The 25966-nt window shown below is 37.6% G+C and overlaps 1 protein-coding gene across 3 annotated transcripts in view; it reads left to right on the top strand.

The window, feature by feature from the left end:
• Positions 1-25966, top strand: part of RCAN2 (regulator of calcineurin 2) — a 229708-nt gene that overhangs the window by 115243 nt on the left and 88499 nt on the right. The window contains exon 1 of one of the 3 annotated variants that reach the window (XM_016158920.2): positions 24550-24832. The exons of the other annotated variants lie outside the window; for them this stretch is intronic. Within the exon in view, the coding sequence (XP_016014406.1) occupies positions 24746-24832 (87 nt within the window). The 5' untranslated portion in view covers positions 24550-24745. Of the gene's footprint in view, positions 1-24549; positions 24833-25966 lie in introns of those variants that run through there. 3 annotated transcript variants of the gene reach the window in all.

Here is a 25966-nt window from a genome sequence, read left to right as displayed (position 1 = left end):
TCTCACGTGGAAGACTGATTCATTGCTTATACAGAGCCCTCCCGGACAGATGTTTTTAGCCAGCGGTGAGTGGAAGTTATGTGACCAATTTAGTCTCTTAAGTCTCTTTAGCCTCTGTTGGTTTCCTGACAGATGTAACAGTCATTCTAAAGACTTGTTTCAATGTTTGAAATGTGCCCTATTTTGTCAATACAGGAGGCAATGACCAAATGATGAACTTCCTTAATTGTATGATTTTCCATTTATATTACAATATTTTTTCTCAGTCTGCATGCATATAGATATATGGAGGGGATTTTCTGAATGTATTTAATAACTAACATCACATAGGTCTAATACATAGCTTTCAAGATCAGAACCATGAAATTTTAGATAGAGAAATAATTTTTTGCGAATTCATTTTTATTTCAGGCTAATATCTAAGTAGGGTCCTTCACTTTTATTATGGGTGTTTGGGGAGACAAACTTCAGTTGTGCACTGAAAAAATTTTGAAGTTCAAACATTAAACAACAAATGGAACATTATTTTAATTAGGACCAGTTTTAATTGTGGAAAAAGTGTTTATATTTTTATACCATAATAACATGTTGTATTCTTGCAATTCCCACAAAGTTTAGCTTATGTCTATTCAAATACAATCTAGGAATTATTTACAGTTAACATTCTGCCTGCAACATATATACAATCTTTCCCCTGAGAAATTATTGCAGGTTTCCTAGAATGTTAGAAAGCTCATAATAAATATTTTGTTCCATAATCGAAATGTGCTTTATTACTATTAAAATAGTAAGCAATGTGTGAGGATATTGTAAAGCATGTAAATATCAGGAATCTAGGTAGACAAAATCAGTGACTATCTACCTTGGCCTCACTTTGTAGTCACCTGAGGATCTTTAAAAGAGACTGATTCCAGGGTCCCACCCCACACCTTCTGATTTAATTAGTCCAGTAAATGGCCTATGCACCAGCATTTTTAACCTTTTTTATTTCGAAATAATCATAGGCTCACAAGAAGTTGTAAAGACAATACGGAGAAGTCCCTTGTACTCTCTACCCACTTTCCTCAGTGGTAACACCTCACATAACTATAGTTCAACATCAAAGTCAAGAAATTGACATTGGAATCATAATGTTAATTAGAAGACCACAGATCTATTTAGATTTCATCAGTTAGAGGATCAGGATTTTTAAAAGGTCACCATGTAATTCTACCAAATAGCTAAGGTTGAAAACCTCTGCTGTGAGTGCCATTTAACATCCCTACCAACCATAAGACTGTTATTCTACACACACACACACACACACACACACACACACACACACACACTGTACATATATGCATATGTCCAAATTTAAGCCACACATACATATACATCCTAAACACTTAAAACTTTTAGTAACAGATTGTAGATAAAAGTGACTAACATTTAGTCTATGGCTGTGCTACCCTGAACGAGCTCAATCCCATCTGATCTCAGAAGCTAAGCAGGGTTGGGCCTGGTAATTGGATGGGAGACCACTAGTAAGACCAGGTGCTGTAGGCATGAAAAATAAAAAATAAGGGATTGTAAACTGACAAGGTCCTTACAATCTGTGAGGTCAACTAAGGGTTGCCTCGCCTAAAAGAAATAAAGTGACTAACATTTAGAAGCAAACTTAACTGTTGGAAAGCTGCACTTTGCAATTGTATAAATATATTCCTGTTGGATCCTATGTCAAACAAAAGATGTCTTTGGTACCTGAGAAAGTAAACTAGGGTTTATGACTCCTAGAATGAAAGTCCAGATGAAAAATGAGAAGAAAATTCTATGGGCTTTGAAAATGTCATTTATAGACATAATTTCAGTTTTAAAGTCTGGTAACATGGTAAAAACATCTGTGTGCATAATTATGTATATAAAATTTTCATTGATCATGCTTCAAATGTGTGTAAACCTCCACCATTCTTTGTAAATCAGTGTTTCCTCTCTGCTGCATAGGAAATTAAACACTGTCCTGGACAAGCTTCCATACTTTTTCACTATAAAAAGAGTTGAAATGGATATTAGTTAAGCAGTGGGAGTAATGAATAAACTTCACATCTCATCCTAGTGTCCACTCTCAGGTATTAACTGTGAGGTTAAATAGGGACACTTATAACCATAACAAACCCTAGGCTGAACATGGATCAGAGTACATAACTTGCCTTCACCTTATACACAAAGGAGATATCTCCTTATTTGGGATGAAACTTTCGTCGAGATGATGGAGAACCTTGCCATCGTGTCTGAAACTTATTTGCTAAGAGTTATCCATGCAGGACTCATGAGATTCCACCCACCTCACCTCCAACTGCACCGTCTGTACATACTGGTCTCTGCGGGTCTTTCAGATTGCCTCCTCCAAGAAGCAAATTATGGCCATAGGTTTCATATGTAGAACAGATGTTTCTTGTCTTCAGAGGCCTCCCTAAACAAACTTTCGATGTGTCTTCCTTTTCAGTCACACAGCCCCTCTTTTTCCCTGATCCCTCCAAGGTACAACATGTCCCCATGTTACCCTGACAACTTCCTGTTCCTGGCCCAGAGCCTGGATCTCCCCAGGGGAATTTTACTTGGATGAGTTCCATGAAGTTATAGAGCACAACTAATGTTTGAGTCAGAGAGAGTTTTTAGACTATTCTTTCTATCTAATGTTTTAGGGAGAGATTTAGGTTTAAAATAGCATTTACTGGAGCTCAGAGAGGTCTGCTGAAGACCCTGGACAGACTATGATGGAGCCCTAAATATGCCAATCAAGGGGAGGGGCAGATGGAGTCTCTGGACCCAGGCTATGTAACTCTACTGCTCTGGGCCCACACCTCTGAAATCAGTCCTGGGAAGAGAAGAAGTTATGATGGGAGAAAGGGAAAGGGCTATTCTCAGAGATTTTTGTACAAATAATCATTTCCTCCTCTTTATTCCATCCATTGATCCATCATTTTTGACTTAAAGCTCTAAACTTATAGTACCCTGGGTAAAGTCATTGGAACATATTGATTATTGTAGATCAGCTGGATTAAGCCAACAGGATTTGGGATGTTTATTAGTTCAAGCTTTTCCTATGAACAGAGAGGGGGTGGTTAGCTTATTACTGTGCCTTCAGAGACTCCAGTAAGGGCCTACTCCAGAATTTCCTTCCCCCACTGAAGAATGCTTTCATGGTACCCTGAATGTACATCTTTATGCTCATCATTTATGCTTACTGGGAGCCTATCGAAATCCAGCTATAATCTGAGATGGGTGACATTTTTTTATTGCTAAGAATGATTTATTTACAGCATAAAGTAAAGTGTCTGACCTTTTCTTGAACAAAGAATACTTCAACTACACTGAGTTCCTGAGGATGTAGGAAGGGAAGTCTGGAGAGCTGGTTGTCACAGAAAAATTTCACTCTTCTCAATTTCCTGGCTTCCCACCCACTCTACCCTAATTATAAAAATAAATAAAAACAATCTGCACCATCAACTCCCTGGACCATCTAGTCTGCATGCAGGTGTATTTTGTTTTGTTCATCAATCATTGCCAAAGGTATTTATTATCTGGGTCCCGCTGAATCACTTATTTTCCTGTCCATGAGCTGGCCTGTTTTGCCAACTTGGCAGTGTGTGCTGTTTACTAAAGGAGCTATTAAATTTCTCACCTGTGTATCTTGTGAGAGCTGCAGCTAGAAGATAAAGCCTCTTGGAGTGTGGAGCATTGGTATGTGAGAGACTTTCAAGGACATGGCTTCCTTCAAATCCTTGCTAAGGAATCTCAGATGACGATCAAAATCTAACATCCACACTAGCTGCCCTGTTGGGTTCAGCACTCCACCATAACCAGACATGTTCCAGGCTAAAACATTTTTATCAGAATGTTAAATCGTTAACAGGTTCTAAGCACAAAATTAAAACTCAGATATCACGAACAAATGCCTGAAAGGGAGTGAGCAGAAAACTTTGACTGAGAATTGTCAAACGCCTGGAAGATGCCAGCACTGGAAACAGCTGAAAATAGCTTGCAAGTGTGTAAGAACAAGAGCTTTGGGGTCAAATATAGCTGGGTTTAAATCTTGGCCTCATTTACCAGAGACATGACTTTGGGAAAGTTAAGATCTGTATTTGGTCCGGTAATTCCACTACTAGGAGCTGATCTGACAGATATAATGATAAAAGGAGAATGCTTACTGTATGCCAGGCCTTTTTCTGGGCATGCTACATGGGTTAACTCATTAAGGCCTCACAACTCTAAGAGGTAATACTTTTACTAACCATAGGAAACTGAGGCACAGAGAAGATGACCTGCCGAAGGTCGAGTTAACTGGCATTCTCATGAGATGCAGCATGGCTCATGGTTAAGTGGATGGATTCCAGGGCCAGACTTTGTGGTTTCCACTCCCAACTCTACTGTTCAATAGCTGTATAAAAGACTAGAATAGTGCCTGCCATGTAAAGACTCCCATGTAGTATTTTACACTCAGGGAAGTAGGATCTTACCTTATGTCATTGATGCATGCAGCATCTGGATTTCAAATTGCTGCTTGTAGAAACAAGAACCATTCAACTCAATTCCTGTAGCAGCAGTGATTCCTATCTATCCTTTTCAGTGACTTTGTTCAGCCCACAGCTTGCCTCTGCATATAAAAAATTAGATCAATTTTACCATTCCTCTCTTAAGAACATAGACCTAAATGGCCAGAAATTATGTAATTTGTACCAAATGGATCACCTCAAATGCTATGTCTCTGGGATCACTCACTCTCCTCCAACTATGCAGCTGGTGACACTTGTGCACCAGACCCAGGAGGACCTGCCTTCATCATGAGACAGCCACCTGTATTTCAATCACTCTCCAGGCACCTCTATCCATTCTTGCTCACCATGCTTACAAACCAAGCAAAATCTTTTAACATAGGCCATTACTGTGGCAGATAATCTAGAAGTGGAAACACACACAATATTCCTTATTTAATATCACGTTTTTCTCCTATTTCTAGCTCTCTCCTAATTTCACTCATCCATTATTCATCGAACAGATATTTATTGAGGAGCTACTATATGCCTGACGCACACCATTGATGCTGATGATACAGCAGTGAATGCAACCATCAATATTCCTCCCCTTTTAGATTTTACATTCTAATGGAGAAACCAAATAAAAAAATAAACAGATTTATGTTGTGGAACAGGGAAATATAAAGCAGGGTGAGGTATTAGGGAAGGTGCTATTTTAGGCAGGATGGTAAGGAAAGGCTACCCTGAAGAGGTGATATTTGAAGACAGACCTGAATGAAGTGAGGAAGGAGGTCATGCGAAGGTCTGAGGGAAGAACATTCCAAGCAAAGGGAACAACAGTGCAAAGGCCCTGGGGCAGGAGTGTGCTTGGTGAGTTAAAGCAACAAGAACATCTTAATGGTTGGAACATAGTAAAGGATGAGAGCAGTGGAAAATCAGGTCAAGTAGGGGCCAGGACCAGATGACATAGGTTCTTATAGACCATGATGAAGGTTGTGGATCGCATTCTCAGTGTAATAGGAAATTACTGGGAGGTGAGAACAAGGAATGACATGAACCAACTGATTGGCTTTTTAAAAGGTGCGTCATCCCGGTTTCAGTGAAGGCATATACTATATTAAAACTAGAGAGGAAGCCAGGAGACCAGTCAGGAAGCTCTGGCATTAGTCCAATTGAGAGAAGATGATGGTTTAAACCAGGGCAAGGGGTGGAACAGTCGAGAATGGTCAGGGTTAAGATAGACTTTGAAAGTTTGGTCAACAGATTTGCATACAGGTTGGATGTGGATGAGATAGAAAGAGAGGGATGAAGAGAACTCCAGGGTTAATAGTTCTGTCTTTCTCCGAGATGGACATTTGTATATCCACATGTATTATCTATGTCTCTCTTTCTTGCCACTGGATTTAAAATTTCTTAGACCAGAAACCTTTAGTTATTCTGTTTTCCTTTCCTCTTTCTCTTCCCTGAACAAAGGTCGTAAATGTTAGCCTCTTTTATCCAATTCAATAATGAAGGATGTGATCTGACATACTAATCCTGACATTGGATGTGGATATTTTTTCTCCTTTTATGAAATACTCACAAAATTAAAAAGCACCCTCTCATTGCCTACTGTATCTGGATTCAGTCACCTTGAATCCACCACAAAATGGCCACTTAATTTCCACAACACAGAAAAAGACACGAACATTTCGTATGTTTTACTAGATGTGCCACTACTAGAGATCTAGTCTTTATGATTAAAAATAATGGATGCTTTGATTTAAGTTACAATATAGTATTCTGCTTAGGTCTCATGTATAATAAGCCATCTTCTCCAGATTTTACTAAAAAAAAAAAAAAAAAAAAAGGTCTTGATCATTTATTTTCACACAGACTTGATTTATTCATTAATATGTCAAGAAAGAAATATACCTTTTGTTCTTTATGCAAGTTTCTATTTAAGAGATATTTCTTCGTAAGTCAAGTCAAATTTTGCATGTGAAAGTGATCTTTGAGTTGAACCTTCCATTGAGTGAAATCTGGACACTTTGAACAATGACTCATTTTCTTCTTTTCTTTTTTGCAAGAACTCTTTGATAGAATTTTGAGTCTTTTTTATGCAGTTGATAATTCTAAATGTAATGAATTACCTTAATTTGAAATTCTGGTGAATTAGAATATTTTAGATAACATGGAAAAATATTATTAAAATTCAGGTAGGAAAAATACTCAACTCCTTGTAAAATACTTATCCTGTGTATTTTTGTTGAGATTGTTAATAGTATACTTTTAATGATAAATTCAAATACTCTACATTTGAATTTGTGGCTTAAAACAGAATAAGCCTTATGGGCTCAGCAGCTGGAGAGCAGTGATTAAATCTCAAGAATTTTTATGTACATGATGATGTCATTTTCTTTACATTGTGACCTAAAGAGAAAGGCATGCTGTTAGGAGGAAGGGGATCCAAATTTGAGACTTCATTCTATCACTAACTTGATTTTTGACTGAAGTACATTATGTGTGTCCATCTGGGAAGGGGAATTCAATTTTTTCCATCTATAAAATGGAAGCATAGGACCAATGAATTTTAAAGGTTCTTCGGAGAATTATAATTCTGTGAATTACGGTGTTGCATTATCCAAATTTTTTTTAGAACAACAGATTGAATTTTCTTATTGTTAAAGTGACACACATTGCAGGTGATTTGCAAAATATGTCAAAAGGGAAAAAAAACAAATATGATCGGCAATTTCTCCGATTTGGAATTAAACAGTACTAATATTTTAATGCATTTCTTTCCAGGCTTTTTATATGTGAGTATGTTACATATAATAATAGGATCAGACTACATTTTTTTACTTAACTTATGTCTTTCCCATGGCATTAATTCCTTTGAGAACATACTTTTAGTAAGTCCATGTCTCATCCTATAGACCTGTCATAATTTATTTAACTAGTTCCTAATAATTGAATATATAATTTTTACTGTTATAACTCTTACACTTAAATATTTATCTGTATCTCTGATAATTTCTTTGAAGAGATTTCTAAATATATTACCAGGAAAAATTATGCATATTTATCTTTATATCTTAGCATCAGGTTTATGCTACCCTCACAAAATGAGTTGTCAAGTGTTTCTCCTTTCTCTATTTTCTAAAAGATTTTGTGTAAAACTGGTGCTCATTTTGTTAATTTTATTCTTCTTTTCAACTTAGGCCTTCAAAGCCATATATTTTCCTCTAAACACTGCTTTAACTATATCCTACAAATTGTGATATGTTGTTTCATTATTATTTGGCCTAAAATATTTTTTAAATTTTGAAAAGAAACCATTAGATTTCATTTTTGACTGAAAGATTATTCAAGAGAGTTGCTTTATTTCCAAATACTTGGGGAAAGGATGTGTCTAGATGTCATATTTTCATTGATTTCTAATTTAATTTTATTGTGGTCAAAGAACACATTCTATATGAACGGTTATCAAAATTTTTATCTCACCACCTTTATACTCTCAGAAATTCCCGAAGCCCCAAAGAGCTTTTGTTTATATGATTGTGTTTGTCCATATTTACCACATTAGAAATTAAAACAGAAATTTAAAAAAGTTATTAAGTCATTTAAAAATAATATTGTAATGTAAATAATATTTTTATGAAAAACAATTATATTTTTCAGAGCAACAAAAAGTAATGAACAAAGTGAAATTGGTTGATATTTTTACAAATCTCTTTAATGTATGGCTTAATGAAAAGCAACGAGACCTTCACATTTACCTATTCATTCAGTCTGTTGTGATATCAGAAGCCATTCAATCCCTGGAAAAATTCACTGTATATTCATGAGAGAATGAGAATTAAAAAGAAATTATATCTCAACATTTTGAAAATAATTTTGACTTTATGGACCTCTGAAAAGCATCTCAGGGACCACACGGGCTTAGAGCTTTTGAGGAACTCTAATTTACATGTTTTTGATCCTTCTAATTTATGGAGACTTATTTTATAGTCTAGCATATAGTCTCTCATGACAAATGTTCCATGTACCTCTGAAAAGAATGTGTGTTCTGCAATTGTTGGGTACAGAGTTCTATAAATGTCCATTAGGTAAAATTGGTTTGTACAGTTATTCAAATGTTCTTTATCTTTACTGATTTTTTATTTTTTCTGTCAGTTTCTGAGAGGGAGGTATTAAAATATCCAACTGAGGTTGTAGATCTGTATTTCTTTAGTGCTGACAAATTCCGATGGAGAGAGAGAGTGGAAAGGGGGGCGGAGAAAGAGAGAGAGAGAGAGAGAGAGAAATTTTTACTTTCCTGCTTTTTATTCAGTCTGATAATTTTTGCCTTTTAATTAAAGTGTTTACAATCATTTACATTTAAAGTAATTATCAGTATGGTTTCATTTAAGTCTACCATCTTAGCATTTGCTTTTTATTTGTTCCATCTGGCTTATGTTTCTCTGTTCCTCTTTTTCTGCTTTCTCTTGGGTAAATCAATTATTTTTTTTTTACTATTCCATTTAGTTCTCTTCTGCATATTCTTTAGTTAGTTCTCCTTGTGTTTGATTTAATGGTTGTTCTAGCTTAGAGACTACAACATGCATCTTTAACACAGTGTAGTCTACCTTCAAGTAATATTATATTACTTCACAAAGAACATCACAACAGTATTTCTTTCTCACCTACCAATATTTGTGTTTTTACTGTTATATACTTAACTTTGAAATAGACTGTAAACTCCATAATTCACTGTTATTTTACTTTAAATAATTAAGTCTTTTAAATTACTTTAAAATAAATATAATAATAATAATGATAATAATAATAATAATAATAATAATATACCTATGAATTAACCCCTTCAAGTATTCTTGATCTATTTCTGCCAATCTGATTTTCCACTGGGGATTGTTTTCCTTTAGTAGAAAGACTCTTCGCTTTATCGTTTCTAGTAGTTCAGATGTGCAGTAGATGGATTCTTTCATACTTTTTCTGTTGAATGTTTTTATTTTACCTTTGTATTTAACAACTTTATGTGTTTAATAACTTTATTGAGGCATAAATTACATACTGTAAAATTTGCCCATTTTAAGTATAACATTCAATGATTATTAGTGAATTTACAGAGTTGTATAATCCTCACCACAAGCCAGTTTTAGAATATCATTGCTCCAAAAGAGTCCTTTTTGCCCATCTGCAAACAAGCCCCTTATTCACCCAGAGTTTCAGGCAACCACCTATCTACTTTTACGGACATTTCGTATAAATGGAATTATGCAATATATAGTCTTCTGCTTCTTTTCATATAGCATAATGTTCATGAGGTTTATCTATGTTACAGTATGTCAGTAACTCATTCCTTTATATTGATGAATAGGTAGTAAGTACTTTATTATATGAATATACTACATTTTGATTATCCATGCACCATTTGATGAATGACCATATTATTTCCAATTTTTGGCTATTATAATAGTCTACCAAGAACACATAAGTCTTTGTGTCAACATGTCTTCATTCTTTAAGCTAGATGCCTTGTGGAATTTCTGGGTAACATTTTAATTTTATGTTTAGCTTTTTAAGAAACTATGAAATTGGCAGCACTATTTTATATCTTCATAAACAACAGTTAAAGACCAACTTTCATGTTTGAAAGTCATTATTGATCGATATAAAAATCCAAGTTGATAGTTTATCATCTTTCTTTAAACATGTTGTTTCATTCTCTTATGGTCACCATTGTGTCTCATGAGAAGTCAGTCATAATTTTCACCATTGTTCCTCTGTATATAACATGTCCTTTTCTTGTTCCTACTTTTAATATTTTTAATTTAATTTTAAACTTTAAGAGTTTAACTATGATGTGTCTAGGTGTGGTCTTCTCAGGATTTATATGAGCTTCTTGGATTTAATCAGTTTTGAGAAAATCTTGGCCATTATACATCCAAATATTTCTTCTGCATCATTCTCTCTTCTACTTCTGGGACTCCTATACATATGTTAGAATACTTTATATTGTCCCACAGATCTTTTTATCTTTTTTTTTTTTCACCTACAACACCTGGTCTCCCATCCAAGTACTAACCAGGCCCGATGACCCTGCTTAGCTTCCAAGATCAGACGCGATCGGGCACATTCAGGGCGGCATGGCTGTAAACTGTCTTTTTCTTTATTTTAGTTTTGGTCTGGATAAAGTACAGGCTTTACAGACTTGATCTTTGTCTGGTATCCTATGGGATTCTAATCCATGATCCCAACCCCCATGAAACTATAAAAGTTTGTTAAGAGTTCATTTGGTTCCTTCTTACACCTGTCTCTAGTGAATTTTTTTTTTCTCCCACTATTATCTGACAGATGAAAGCAGATATGTATTTCTGTTTTCATGAGAAAGGCTCATTACTTTATGGGATTTAGTTCATTTAGGTTTTTTTTTCCCATTAGTTCTCTGGAGTCAACAATCTATGATTGTAGTGTGAGTAGCTTATTCTTTTTGAGAGTGGCACAGTAGTTTCCTCCAACTTTCTACATTTAACTAGAAGTGAAAGTTTCTGTATATTTTATTTATTTTTTAAAGGCTTCTGCATTGCAGAAGATTGTTCCACGTTACATTTTCATGAACAGCTTATTGAAAACTCCATTTATACTCCACCAAAAAAAAAAAACACCAAATATTTAAATAAATATCTCAGAGTCATACTTATTGAAAACTTCATCTTTAATAAGTTTATTTATGAATCTACTACTGGAATGCTATATCTTTTTTTCACATTGCCTTTCATACTGGGTATCCCAAATACACAGCATAAAAAAACTCCATCCACATGTACAATATTTATTTTGTAGAACATTTGCCTTAAGACTCTTTCTTCCTACCTGTTCTGATGAAATAGTCTGGCTTCTTTGAAAAGTAACTTGAAAATCTCTTTGCATCTTGTTCTGTTGATCCTAGAGCCAGTCCTCCATAGCCAGATTCTTGATTTTCTACTTTTGACACCCCAACTGGGTGGAAATGCTCAAAAGACATATCTCAGTCAAGGAAAGAATGTAATTTCTCAAAGTTTGGAAATTTCAAAAGTATGGACAAGCCAAACAGACACCCCCAGCACAAACCCCAATTTAGGTGATATGAATGTGTGTAATCAGTCTGACATATCTTATAACAGAAATTGCCCTTTTGTGCTCTTCTCTGTGGCTTCTTACCTCTTTCTCTTTACCTTCCTCTCTCCTAGCTTTTTGATTTACCACAACTACTTCTTGAAAATGGAGAGTAAATAAAAGACAGGGGTCATGAGGTTTTTAGATGCCTTCCTTCTTAGGCTGGTCGTAGAATGATTTGAAATAAGACTGGGTCATTTGATGTTCTTACTTGCCATTTTTAGGCAGGTGGAATCTTCTTAAAATACAGGACATTAGCAGTCTGCAGCTTGACAAGATGCAGTGACATAATTATAATGTATATCTAATTATTTCTAATTTATGTTTCTTATATATAATCCTGATGATTTATTCATTTATGTGAAACCTCACCAATCACAATCAGTTTCTATTAGTAATTCAGCTGTTTAAAAAATTATGAACCTCACCTAAAATCTTTTCTGATCTTATTCATTTTATCCCTTTTGCTTTCTAGCTCTTTTCTCAAGCTCCATTTTCTCCCTTGGTCTCTGCCTCAAAACATTCTATTATATATTAAATAACAATATTACCTGCTCTTGCAAATTTAAGGCATTCAAATTAAATTTAAAATGAAAGATTTACACATTTAAGGATTAAATTCTCTTCTGGTTCTTTCTCCATTTGGTTTTTGATCCTGTATAAAATTGGATTTTGCATTCAGAGAATGCATACTTTAACAACACAAGTATACATTAATGCTCTATTAGTTAAGGTAATGCTGTCTGCTGTACCAGATATGCCCTAAAATCTCAGAGACTTACCAGAAAATAGGTTTTTTCCCCCCCTCATATGAAACTCCACTGACAGTATTACAGGAGAGGAAGATGAAGAAAATAGGAGTGTGCTTCACACAGTCAGAGACTAGGCTAATAGAGGCTCTACCATCTTCAACTCTTGGCTCCAAAGAGCAATTTGAAGAAGAGAAACAAGGGTCCTGCAGGGAGTCCTTATGGGGCAAGCCTAAAAGTGTCATACCTTAATTCTGTTCCTACTCCAGTGGCCAGAACTCAGCCACAGGATCACTCTGTAACCCTGATTGTGAAACCACTTGCCAGAAACAGATTTATACTATGGAAGGAGCACAACCTTTGGTGGACTTTTAGCCATCTCTATACACATAAATATACCTGAGGCTTCATGGCTATGCTTCTTAGTTCTTCCGGTATAAATCTCTAAGGAATAGAATTATGAGGTAGGAGACTTTATGCTAAGCACCAAAAGCTAAAGCAAATGGAGCTGCTACTAGAATAGAATGGCTTAGCAATGATCCATTTATAAGAAACGAGGGTGGCATTAGATTTTCTTGTCTTTTACTCATGCATTCTTTCATTTATTTATCAGATATTATCTTGTTTACTTGCATTTTGCCAGGCAATGTGCTAAGTGCTGAGGATATGATAAAACATTTAGACGATACAGAAAGAGTAAGAGCTATAATAGATTATATGCATCATGTACGTGGAAGTAATCTGTACTATTTTAGGGTAGGAGTCTGGCCTTCCACTAAGGCAGCATGAGAAATTGCCAGCACAGGGTCTCAGAGGTCTATTTACCCATTGGATTTTTAACATTTCCTTATTACAGAAAGTCCTCACTTAGCATCATCAATAGGTTTTTGGAAGCTGCAACATTAAGCAAAACGACACATACTGAAACCAGTTTTACAACAGACTAATATAAACAAGAATCAAGTTCTAAAAGCATATTTCTGGTCACAAAAACATCACCAAACTTCTAAAGACCCAAAACATTTCTAATATCAAAATAAATATGAGCTGTACATACAGTTAAGAAAGATTAATAAAAAAACAAATAGAATTATTTTCCGAGAAGCTTATTCTGGTTCCAGGTCGTAGTGGCCAGAGCTCAGGGCACCAGGAAGGCTCTCACCAGGGACGGGATGCCTTTTTATCACAGGTGTACTTACACATACCACACTCACACTGGGTCAATGTAGACACCCAATTCAACTCACACCACATCTTTGGAATGTGGGAGGAAACCAGACTACCCAGAGAAAACCCACACAGACATGGGGAGAACGTACAAACTCCCCACAGACCGTGGCCCCAGACAGGAATTTTTGCTGTCTCATCAATGTTATAATGAAACACCTTGAAAGAAATGCTGTTATTCAAGGATCTGCTGTATAATCCTTTGCACATATGCAGCCCTGATTCCAACTTTATACTCCACTCCACTTTCAAAGATAATAATATGATCATATGTCCTCAGGAGAAAGGTCTCTCTGGCCACAGATTATTTACAGGATAGATTAAATAGCAGTGAAATTAGAGGCAGGGAGAGTTAAGATGCTATAATTATAGCCTTCACTGTTTTTTTTCTTCTTTTGAGACAAAATTTAAATTCCTATGCATAACTCACAAGCTCTTCATTGCCTAACAGTCTTGCTGCATTTTCCATGGCTTCCACTCCTAATTCCTAGCTCCGCCAGGAAATTTCTGCAATATTGGGCCACTCATAGTATCTCTTACTTCAACATATCATTGCACACCCCTGCCTACACTTAAAATGTCATCTCCCTACATGTCTTCCCATCTAGAAAAATAGAAAATGACTTATTTTTCTTTTTTATTTTTAATTTATTTTATTATTTATTATTATTTATACCTACAGCACCCGGTCTTCCTAGGTGGTCTCCCATCCAAGTACTAACCCGGTCTGACCCTGCTTAGCTTCCAAGATCAGACATTGGACTTGTTCAGAGTGACATGGCTATAGACCATGGACAGTGGTTCCACTGGGGTGTGAACCCAGGACCTTCTGCATGTAAACAGACGTACTAACCACTGCACTATGGAACCATGTCTGACTTATTTTTCAAGGTTTAGCAAAATGGTCCTTCCTTAGGAAAAGCTTTTCTAATTTACCCTCCCTATGGCAAACATAGATACTCCTCTTAGAATGACAATAACCTTCAGAAGACAAAGTCAGAGAGAGGGCCCTTTGACAACTTCACTGATCTTCTAGATCAACCAGCTCTGCACCCTAGTCAAGCTATGGACTGCAATGGAAGAAGTCAAAGATGACCGAGGCCATGATGCAAGGTGACCGGGTGGAAGGTGGTACCACGACCGAAAGACTAACAAGCTTGGTGAGATGATTAGAGGTTCAGATCCAAAAATGTTACAGTTTCTTTTCTATAAGTTTTTGTTTTTTTGTTTTGTTTGTTTGTTTGTTTGTTTGTTTTGCTTTATAATTCTTTAATTTCAAATAATGGGTAAGACTCATCAAATACTTTCAGGTATTTAAACCTCAGATTGAAGTCTAGACCTTTTTTAGAGACTAGAAGCAATTGCATAGAAGGACTACTATTCATAGATTTGCATGTTACTCTTTCCGTGCTGTAGGTTTTAGCATGGGGATAATGGGAATAGAACGAAAAGGAATCATTTCTAAAGCCTTGATTACTAGCAGCTATAACAGCTTTGCAATCACATCCATCCTTAATCAATATATATAAGACTACTGCCTGTTGCCACTATAAATCATAATCTCAGTTTTTACCCATACTCTTCTTTTTTGCCTTTTTCCTAATGTGAAGATTAATGATAATAGCTAAAGATTGAAGTGAATGAATGTAGACATGTATCTCACCACCATAACTGTATAAAACTGATCACAATTTACTCTCGTTACCTACGTAACTAAGCTGTTTCACATAAAGTTACCTCCATCTACCCAGGCTTGGAACTTTAGAATCTCCTTGCCTCTTCCTGACCTCCCTACCTCCCTTTCCCTTTTTCTGATACCTTCGACCTGCCTTCCTCCTCACTTCACTCCCCATCCAGACCATTACCTTGATAGCCAGTTAATTATTATATCCTGAACCTTCTATCTCCATAGTGCTTCTCATATCCATAATCAGGGATTTCTGGCAAGCGTTTATAATTACCAAAATTTATAGTCTCTCTGCACTCCAGCCTAGTGCACAGATCATTTCATAAACTTTTGATAGATCCCATACCTTACCGAGTGAAATATACTCAGTCTTCATCTTGGCACTCAAAGTCTTCATCTGTGTGGCCATAACCCTCCCTTCCAATTTTATAACTCACTATTGCCCTGCTCATACTTTATATTCCAACTAAATGGGCTGGTCTCTGGTTCCTAAACAAACCCCTAACCTTGCGCATAATACTTTTTGATCCATCTTCATTCTACCGGCATCCATGTTAAATGCCTTACTTTCTTTAAAAGCTCTCTTGATTTTGCCGCTAGGTGAGATCTTCCACCTCTTTAAGAAATCCATCTTTGTCACTGGAAATAAGGACTCCAGTGCTTCCAGCACTTCTTTTTTCCACTTTTTCTTTCTGTTTATGTCTGAATTTGGCTTTATGGTAAAACAAACAAACAAACAAACAAAAAACACACACACAAAAAAACAAAAACAAAGCAAAACAAAACAAAACAAAAAAAAACTTGACCTACAACAGTCCCCACCTTCTGCAACCACAAAGGACTGGCACCTGGTGTGGAAAATCCCTATGAAAATTCTGTCTTGGCCTGGTCGGGGCTGCCCTCAGATGAATCTGGGTGGGAGGAAGAGGAACAGTTCCCAGAGAATGCAATACCCAGAAGTCAGGAGCGTGAAGCAAACACCCTATTTATTCTCATCCCTGTAATTTTTCAAATATGTCAACTTCTTAAGCACAATCCTGCCTTGTATAAAATGCACCACTGGGTTCAGGTGTGGAGGATGGGAAGGACAAAATGTGTCTCCCTAAATGATGGATTGAGGCAGGGATAAAACCGTGGGAACTGGGGAGGAGAGTAAGGCCAAGAAGAAATGATGATGGCTTTTTCAAAGTGCCTCTTGGAGATTATTTGTAAGATATTTGCAGGGCCTCAATAGGTGCTAACCGAGCAGTTGTGGAATGAGGACAGTCCCCCAGTCTGACCAAGGGTGTTGCATGTTGCAGCTGCCACTTAGCATTGGATTTCTGAGGAATGGGAGAGTTTACATTTTGTGTCCCTCCTTCTCCCCCTCCAGTGGCCTCACTTCTTAGGGACCTCTCCTATCCCCACTTCACCATTCCCATTGCCCAATGACCCAAGGTACCTTCATTTGCCTTACTCTCCCTGTTCTCAGGTCCACTGTCCTGTATAGGGACCCATTTGATAGACTTATTTGTGGTCTTGTCCCCAGCATCTGGCTCTCAGAACCAGAAGGATTTCAATCATTCAATGATTCATTCCCTCAATGCACATTCATTGAGCTCCAAGTATGCAAGACATAGCAGTGAACAAGGCACAGGAGCCCTGACATCATGGAACTTGCATTCCAAAGGGAGAGATAGACAGAAACTACACAAATAAATATATAACATCAGTTAGTGGTAAGTGCTTTGAAGAAAAATAAAATGGGGCAAAGAGATAGTGAGAAGAGCGTTCTTTAGATGGGCGGATCAGGAAAGGCTTCCCTGAGGCAGGGGCATTTGAGCAGAGAGCTGAATGCTATGGCGGAGTCAGTCCTGTCAAGATCAGGAGAAATTGCATTCCTGGCAAGAGAACACCAAGTGCAAGATCCCTTGAGAGAGAATGTGTTTGGCATGTGTTGACCAGACCTCAGTAAGGGGCCATAGGAGAAAAATGGCAAATGGCTCTTACCATATGAACAAATGTTTCACCTAGCTCATAAATGAATTAATGCAAACTAAAACTCACCAAAGAAAGTTAGTGGGTGTTTTGCTTGCTCAGGTAAGAAACAGAATCTGTATTAGCAGGAGAAAAGATAAGGAGATATTGATTAGAACATTGCTGCACTAGTTCACAAATAGAAAGATCCTTAAATGTGCCCATAATAAGAGAAATGCAAATCAAAGCTCCACTGAGATAACCACATTTTGCTCACCAGATAGGCAAATATCCAACACATTCTACAACACATGCTGTGGGGAAACATACTTTCTCATAAATTGCTGGTGGGGAAGCAAAATAATACAGCTCCCATGGAGGAGAATTTGGCTGAATCTAGCAAAATTACATGTACATTCACCTTCTAATCCAGCAACTCCACTTCTAGAATCTGTCTCAAAGATACAATGGCAAAATATGAAAATTCATGAACAAAATCTAACCATCATTTCACTATCTAATGGTAAAGACTGGACACAGGACCCCCATCAATAAGAGACTCTTTGTACGTGCTTGGTAAATCCACATAGTGGAATACTATATCACTATAAAAAGGAATAAGATTATTTCTACATATTACTATGGAGTGATCTCTAGGGTCACAGTTTTTGGCGATAAAAGCAAGAGAGGGAAGAGTGTGCAAAGTATGTAATCATTTGTCTAAGAAAGGGAGGGAGAAAATATACATATACATTTATCTGTATTTTTTTAAATGAGAGAATGGATTTAAAAATAGAGTTAAAATAACAATAACCTGTATGGGTGGTAGGGAGGGAATGGGTTGGAGGAGATAAGGGTAGAAGGGAGATTACTTTATAGATTGGTTTTGATTTTTGTGCCATGTAATATTTTTTATATTTATAAAACTAAATTAAAAGAACGGCAATCCTTATGAGTCAAAAGATTTTACTTTTTAAAAAGTAAACAAATTTAGAAATATTTTATAAACAAATGATTTTTTAAAAAAGTTAATGTTTCTAAAAGTAAACATTTTAGAAACCAATGAACCTAACTCGGTAGAATGAGCAGCTATTCCAAATGACTGTAAGACACAGAAATTTGTACTTCCTTTATGGACTATACCCAAAAGGACCAAAAAGAAAGAAAACTGGAAAAAAATCTTAAGTTGTTCCTGGTAGTATTAATAATGTGGTTCTGAGTCTGCTGTGTGTATAGTATGGAAGAAGGCAATTGAGCAATTATGCTGTTGTAAGAACCAATATATTTGATGTGGAAGAAAGAAGATGTAGATGTAAGACTGGTTAAGTTTCAGCAAGAAAAAGCACAGTGGTCCTGTTTTTGAATTGGAATTATGAGTCTGAACTCATGGTGTATGCTATCTTTAAAATATATTTATGTACTTCCTAGCTCTGTCCACTACAAAAAGTTTCTAAACAATAACCAACCCAATGCAAAAAGCTTCTCTCTATATATCTAAATACACAGAATAGGATCTTAAAATATGTTGAAATACTAACTGGAACTTACACTCATTGAAGAAATGGCTGATTCCTCATCTGGGGCAAGAAATGAATGAATGAACCTAGAACACCTTGCCATGCCAGAAGGTGAGGTAACCCTTAAAGAAAACTGGGATTGTGTCAAAAGGATACAGGAGCCAACGTGATTAGACTCTCACCAGCCAAAGATGGGCAATTCAAGCATTAATTACAAAACTACAATGGATTTAAACCTATCAAATATATTTAATGAATTCATAGTGATACTTAAAAAAGAAAAAAAGTCCTCAATGGTCTTCTTCGAAGGATAGAAAGAAAACAAATCATAAAAAAAGAAAACTAGCTAATAAAGGAGTGGAATCAAATGTGGTTTTTGCTTGTCTTGCAAAAATGTAGCTCAGAGTAACTACATAGTAGAGAGGAAGCAGTTTCTCCTGGTGGAAGTATTTCACGAATAAATGAAGAAGGAATGCTGTCATTTTGCAACTCCTCATGAAGGTATGAATCTAGACTTTGAGCATGAAAGGCTGCTAATATTACAAAAGAGAGACAGCTGGGCCTTACATACCCCCTGGGAGAAGTACACAACACCATCTAGGAAGGAGTCTTGCCAAACCTGAGTTTATCAAGCCAATGGATTTAACAGGAGGCAAAGGTAACAGAGGAACCAGTTAAATGATGCTATGCTGAGTTCATAAAGAAAATCTAGACTAGGGAAAATTCTAAAGGGCAAATAACAGAACGTCATCATCAACAACAAACTGCGAGGAAGAGAAAAAGAGATGGAGGAAGATGCTATAGATTAAGAGACGTGAGAGATACAGTAGTTTGGATCCCAATGTAAACAAACTGTTATAAGAAGGAAAGAAGAAAGGAAGGGACAGCAGAATGAGGCCAGGGAGGACATGGGGAGTAAAAAGAACATTTGTAGTACAGTTGATGAAATGCGAACACTGGCAGGATATTCGATGATACTGGGGAATTATTCTTGCTTTTAGGATTTCGTGATGATAGGTATTGTGATTTCAAAACAGGAACCCTAGTCTTATAGCGATATATACTGAAATATTTACAAATGATATGATGTCGGACATCTGCTTCAAAATAACCCAGAGTGAGTGGAAGAGTGGGTGGGGACATGGAGCAGTGGTTCTCAGACTTGAACTTGCATCAGAATTACTTGGAGGGCTTGTTAAAATACGATACCTGTCTCACCTCCAGAGTTTTTGATTCAGTTTAAGATGTGGTCCAAGAATTTGCCTTTCCAAAAAGTGCCCAGATGATGTTAATGCTGTTGGTCTGGGGACCACATTCTGAGACTCGCTGGCAGAGAGGAAGCCCTATTAGCCCCAAGTTATTTTTGCACCTGTGTAGTGGATACATGAAAGCTCCCTATCATATTCTCTCTACTTCTGAATATGTTTGAAATTTTTTTATAATAAACATTAAAAAGAAACTTAAGAGATTCAGAAAGACACACAAGAGGAGCAAAGCCTTTGACAATCCATAGTTGGAATTGGAACATCTATGCTCATTAACAAAACAGATTTGGCTACTGCCCCTGGGATTGAAAGGGGCCCATCTCCTGCCCACTGTGGGGTGAGTGCATCAGCTCAGCTGTCAGTCCTCTTAGAGAACTAAGGGGCAAAGAAGTGGTCTTTGAATAAGGGGTGTGCATCATGTGGCATCTGTTTCCTTAATGTGGTCAATCATTGGAAGAGCAGTGGTTTGGATGAATCCTAAGAATTTCTGGCCACTCCAACTGGGAAAGGTGATCCTGAGCAGAGCTGTGTGCCGGGGGTTCAGCTGTTAGAGATGGGGTAATTACTGAACTCAGACACCCACGTATCTTTCTGTAAGGACTTCCCTGTAACACCTAAATCAGGAATGCCTTTATTTGTTTCAGTCTCTCTACTTTTAGGATTCATTATTTACTTACCCATTCATACTTCACATATTTAATGGAGTACTTACTAAGTGTAAGGCACTTTCTAGCCCCTGAGAATATAGCAGGGAATAGGATAGGCAAAGATCTCTGCTTTTATGGAGATTAAATTCTAGTTGGGGAAAAAAAGCAATAAACAAGTAAATAGCTATATGAACAGACTAATTTCAAATAGTGAAAAGTACTATGAATAAAATTAAAACAAAGATGCCAGGACAGTGATTGATTCTGTGTGTGTATGTATGTATGTGCACATGCACACATGTGCACATAATACATTTTATTTATGTGTCCACACATGTATTTTATACAGGAAGGCTTCTCCAAGGAGATGATATATGAGCTGATTGCTGGATGAGTCAGGGACAGCCACCATGAGAAGGTCTTGGTATTTCAAAGTCAATATCAAGTACAAAGGCCCTAAGATGAGAAAGAGCTTGGTCTTTTTTTTTTTTTTTTTTTTGGAATGCCAAGATGACCAGTGGGTCTAGGACATGGAGAGCAAAGGAGAAAATAGTGTGAAATGAGATGGGAGAGTAGACAGGAGCCAGTGTATGGAGGGCTTTGTAGCCATCAACGAGAGTGCTTACATACATACTCTAGAAACCTCCAGGTCTGCCAGTCATCCCCCAGCTGTAAGAAGTACATTTTATCTAGAGAAACAAGCACTTTTTTTAAAACAGGGAAGTACCCTATACTCCAGAATATAGGAAAATGAGTGTTTTTGATAGGCAATTGAATTGCATATCTAATTTGTTGAACCCGCCTATTAAAAAAATAATAATTGTATTTTAGAATCACCATATGCTTTTGATACTTTATCATTCCATCCTAAAAACATTATGTATTCAACTTAAGATTCATTCCCCTGATAAAATAGAGATTTCTCCGTGGTGGGTAACACTATGAGTTTTCAGTCATTTCATGCTAATATAAATGAATTGAGAGCTGTGTCCTTGAAAACATATTTTAAAAGATGAAAATGTTAAGTTAGTGCTCTCTTGAGTATAGGAAAGAATCTTCAGGGCAGAAACAAATTAGAAAGGAATAACTGAAGATATAAAGGGAAAACTACCTGTTTTGAGCGGGGCTTTGTTTCCTGGGTAGACTAATGTCCTTCTGCCAAGATTTATTATAACAAGATTCTTTTTCTTGAAATAATGCATGTGTGTCTTTTAATATCTCTTTCCTAAATACAAGTGTAAAATAATTCACAAGGTCAATGATTATAATGCGTTACCCCTGCGGCCCTGATGCTCTTTGATTGGCTCTGGATATGCATGCTGGACTTAACCTCTCTGGACCAACATTTTCATGACTATGAAACAGTAGCGTGCTGGAGGCAGCTCAAACTGCTGGTGTGAACAGATTTTAGGCATAGCTTTCCAACTTTGCTTTTGAGTGACTTCATATTGGTTGCTTGAAATCAGCCATGATAAGATTGTTTACACCATGGAAATCAGCAAACGCTACACTTTGGGCTTTTCTTTTCAGAGAGCTGATTGTCAAACACTTACCAGCATGCCATTGCTGTGAAACTTTAAAAAAGTATACTTTAGCATATGCCATGGCATATGAAAAAATAAGTCATTTTCTTTTTTTTGCCTCATGAATAGAGGTTAATGGTATTTAAAATAGTATCGTCTTTTATAATTTAGCTGTTTTTATGTGTGTATAGACACCATTTACTTTCTCAGAAACTTTCCTGTCATTCCATGGTTAACCAGATAGACACCAAGGGCCCCTCAAGGATTTGAGTCATCTGGTTCTTGTTGCCTTATCTTTCCCTGGCGCCAGTCAAATTTAACCATCAATGTGTGTTGCCCACCAAGTACCCTATTCTATTTTCCCTCTGGACGTTTCTAGTCGCTGTGGCTACCTGGAGGGCTCTCTTCACCCCTTCTCTGTCTAACAAAGTCTAACCCATGTTCTAGTGTCAGAACAGAGGTCATGTCTTCCTCGATGCTCCTCTGCCACAGCTCCCTTCAGCATCCATTGCTCTTTCTCCAGTGCCTCCCCCAGGAGCTGTCTGTACCTCCTCAGCCACCATCACCGCTGACTCGCTATGTAGGTGTTTGTCTCCGTGTCTTACCTCCTCCCTGGATTTTAAGCCCCTTGAGGATAGTGAATTTTGCGTTTTCATCATTTTATCCTTTAGAGCAGTGGTCCCCAACCTTTTTGGCCCCAGGGACCGGAAGTCCTATGAGAATCTAATGCCTGATGATCTGAGGTGGAGCTGAGGTGGTAATGCTAGCGCTGGGGAGTGGCTGCGTATACAGATGAAACTTCACTGGATGGCTGCTCACCTCCTGTTGTGCAACCCAGTTCCTAACAGGCCTTGGAACAGTACCGGTTGGTGGCCTGGGGTTAGGGACCCTTGTTTTAGAGCATCTAGTGCAGAGCTTTACACTCAGTTATCACTCAGTAAGTGTTAGTTGAATTATCTGCAGATATGATTTTGTATTCCCCACAGTGCCCTGGACAGCATAGTTAAGTCACACACACATGCGCACGCACATACACACACACACACAGAGTTTCATCAGTCTAAATATTTGTATTTGTGGACTGATTTCGTTTAGTGTGAGAAATGCATTGTTGAAGGGAAACACTGGGCTCAAATGTCATCCAATGAGGACTAACTCCAAAACTTCTACCTTCAGTCTGAAATGTCACCTTTCTCATCTACGTGCTGAAATGTACACAATACAATTATGTATTCAAAAGACTCCAATCTGTCACAAATCACGACGCTCTGATGACCACTGAAGATGCGACTGTCCTCCTGTTGGGATAGATCCTGTTAGGATGGTAGTGAGTTCTACTGGTATTTTCATGACTAATGATAAAATAAAAATGAATCTGATGTTTCTCTTTTGCTTACGCTACTGAGAAAAAAGCCATTCTTGTTCTGTTGTTTCATTCATTAAACAATTACTGCCTTCTCATGCCAGGCACTCTGCTAAGGGCTCAAGATATAAAGGTGAATTGTCCACAGCCCTGCCCTCCAGGAATTCACAGTCAGAAAAAGTGACTGAAAAAAGCAATCCTGGGGTGTTCAAAGTCTCAGGCAAAATAGAGCCCGAGGCTCTGACAGTGACCCACATCAGTGCGTTTGCCCATTAGACTCTGCCATCTGTCCCCGCATGAGACATTTGCTGTAACTCCTTTCCACGGGCCGCTTTGGATTCGAATGACCTTGAAGATGGTCTGAAATTCTCGGCTTAGAAGGGTGCTTTTAGAATTACTGGTCTGCACTTATGTGCTTCAAATAGAATTTCACAAACCTCTAATTATCTCCTCTTACCAGTCTGTGTAAATGACTGACGACCAGCTCTTTAGTCACTCCAAGAATGGATTTCTATTCAGCCCATGCCCGGGATGCATTAGGATGCCCGGAACATGTGTGGCTTCTTCGAGCAGCATAGGGCAATTAACAGAGGGCAAGCGTTTGCAAAATGCCTCAACTTCCTGCTTGTCTCTGAGACAGAAAATTGTCACACCTTAACCTCAGGAGGCTCATCTGCAGAATAATTTTCCCCCCACGCCCCCTCCTCCAAATAGAGCCTTTGGTGTTAGCTTCTCCCCCTTGCATTTTGCAAACATAAGCACTCGGCTGAAACAACAGCAATGACTCAGTTCCTAGCTAGCTCTGCCTGAATTGATTTAGTCTGAGTTCAGATTTAGCACATAATCATGTTCAATTTGCTCCACTGCACTGCCTAGAGATAAAAGGCTGGGGGGAAAAAATAGCTTCAGCTTGTGTCAGTCTTTGTGGTGATGTCATTGCCATGAGAAAGCCAGCCCTTCGTTACTCTGCCGTGCTGCCTCAGACGCGGAGGGCTGCGTGTGTGCAGCGGGAGTGGACTCCAGGTGCTGAGCTCCAGTGGTCCCCAGGGCTAGGCAGCCCCGGCAGGCCACCGCCTCATCCACCTGGAGGCTCTTCCCGTCACCCTGTCACGCACAACTCAGAAGCTGCCTGACTCTTTTGAAAACCAGGAGGGGGAATGCCAGCCCCTAGCATGGACTGTGATGTTTCCACTCTGGTTGCCTGTGTGGTGGATGTCGAAGTCTTTACCAATCAGGAGGTTAAGGTATGCACCTGCAATCTTATTTTTCATTATTGCTGCTACCGAAGCTGCTTGGCAGAGGCTTTTTAGCTTAAGGAAACAAGACTTTGGCTAATAGTTTTCAGCTCACAGTCTATGCTAGAAATGCATGTGGTCAGTGCATGACTGTATTAATTAGAATAAGTTAGAAGAGGGACCGGCACATTAATTCTGAATGTGATGAGGTCTACCGTTGTCTGCTTTTTCTTGCCCTTTTTATGAGGTGACCCACAGTCACCTCATAAAAAATGTAGATATGTTTTTGTAGTCTCATATTTGTGTCAATAAGGAGGATATCCAAACCTTAATGTTGAGAGGGGTTTTGAATCCATAATTAAATGAAGAAAGCACACATAATAAACATCCCACCCAGGGCACCCTGCTCGTGGGATGTTACTTAAATATGCCATGTTGTGGTCTTCGAATTGAACAAAAGCTATTCTACAGATGGCAGTTTCAATCTCAAGCTCTCCAGAAATCGAAGTTGGAGAGTAGCCGCTTAAATTTATCTTTTATTTTTTTATTTATTTGGTCAGAGAAAGGAAGCAAGTCATTTTTCCTGAGCAGCTGTCCATAAAGAAAGTTAAGGTATAAATAAATTTTGCATCTGAAGACTTAGTATTCTAAGGTGCTGGTCCTCGCTGATTGTCTGCAGCAATTATTTAATTGTCATGGGTAGTTGCCCCCTGATGATATTCATTCTGTTTTATTTTCCCATTTGGTTTTATATTGCTTTTATATTGAAAAAGATTCTAGGCTTATAAAATAGAAATTTTGATATCTTCTTTCTCTCTCTCTCCCTCTCTCTGTCTCTCTTTCTCTTATAGTTATTATAAGACCTAGCAGAAGCTTTTTATTCAAACAGTTCACACACACACACAAAGGACAGTTGCTTATTGTGTGATGAGAGGAAGAAAAAAGGAATTACACTGAATAATCATTTCCACCCTTGCTTTAGTCTTTCCTTAAAGGAAGACCTTGAATTCTTCATTGTTGGGTGTGCAGGTGACACCCTGGTACTTCTCAGGTGGGGGATTTATGTTTTCACTAGCACAACACATGGTTCTGTCATTCAAGATTGTGCTTTCGAACACTATTGAAATGGAATCAAAAATCTGC

This window comes from Rousettus aegyptiacus, unplaced genomic scaffold (genome assembly GCF_014176215.1).
Source record: "Rousettus aegyptiacus isolate mRouAeg1 unplaced genomic scaffold, mRouAeg1.p scaffold_m13_p_1, whole genome shotgun sequence".
Lineage (NCBI taxonomy): Eukaryota > Metazoa > Chordata > Mammalia > Chiroptera > Pteropodidae > Rousettus > Rousettus aegyptiacus.
The sequence above is the reverse complement of the archived record's forward strand: the minus strand, read 5'-3'. Positions and strand labels throughout refer to the sequence as shown.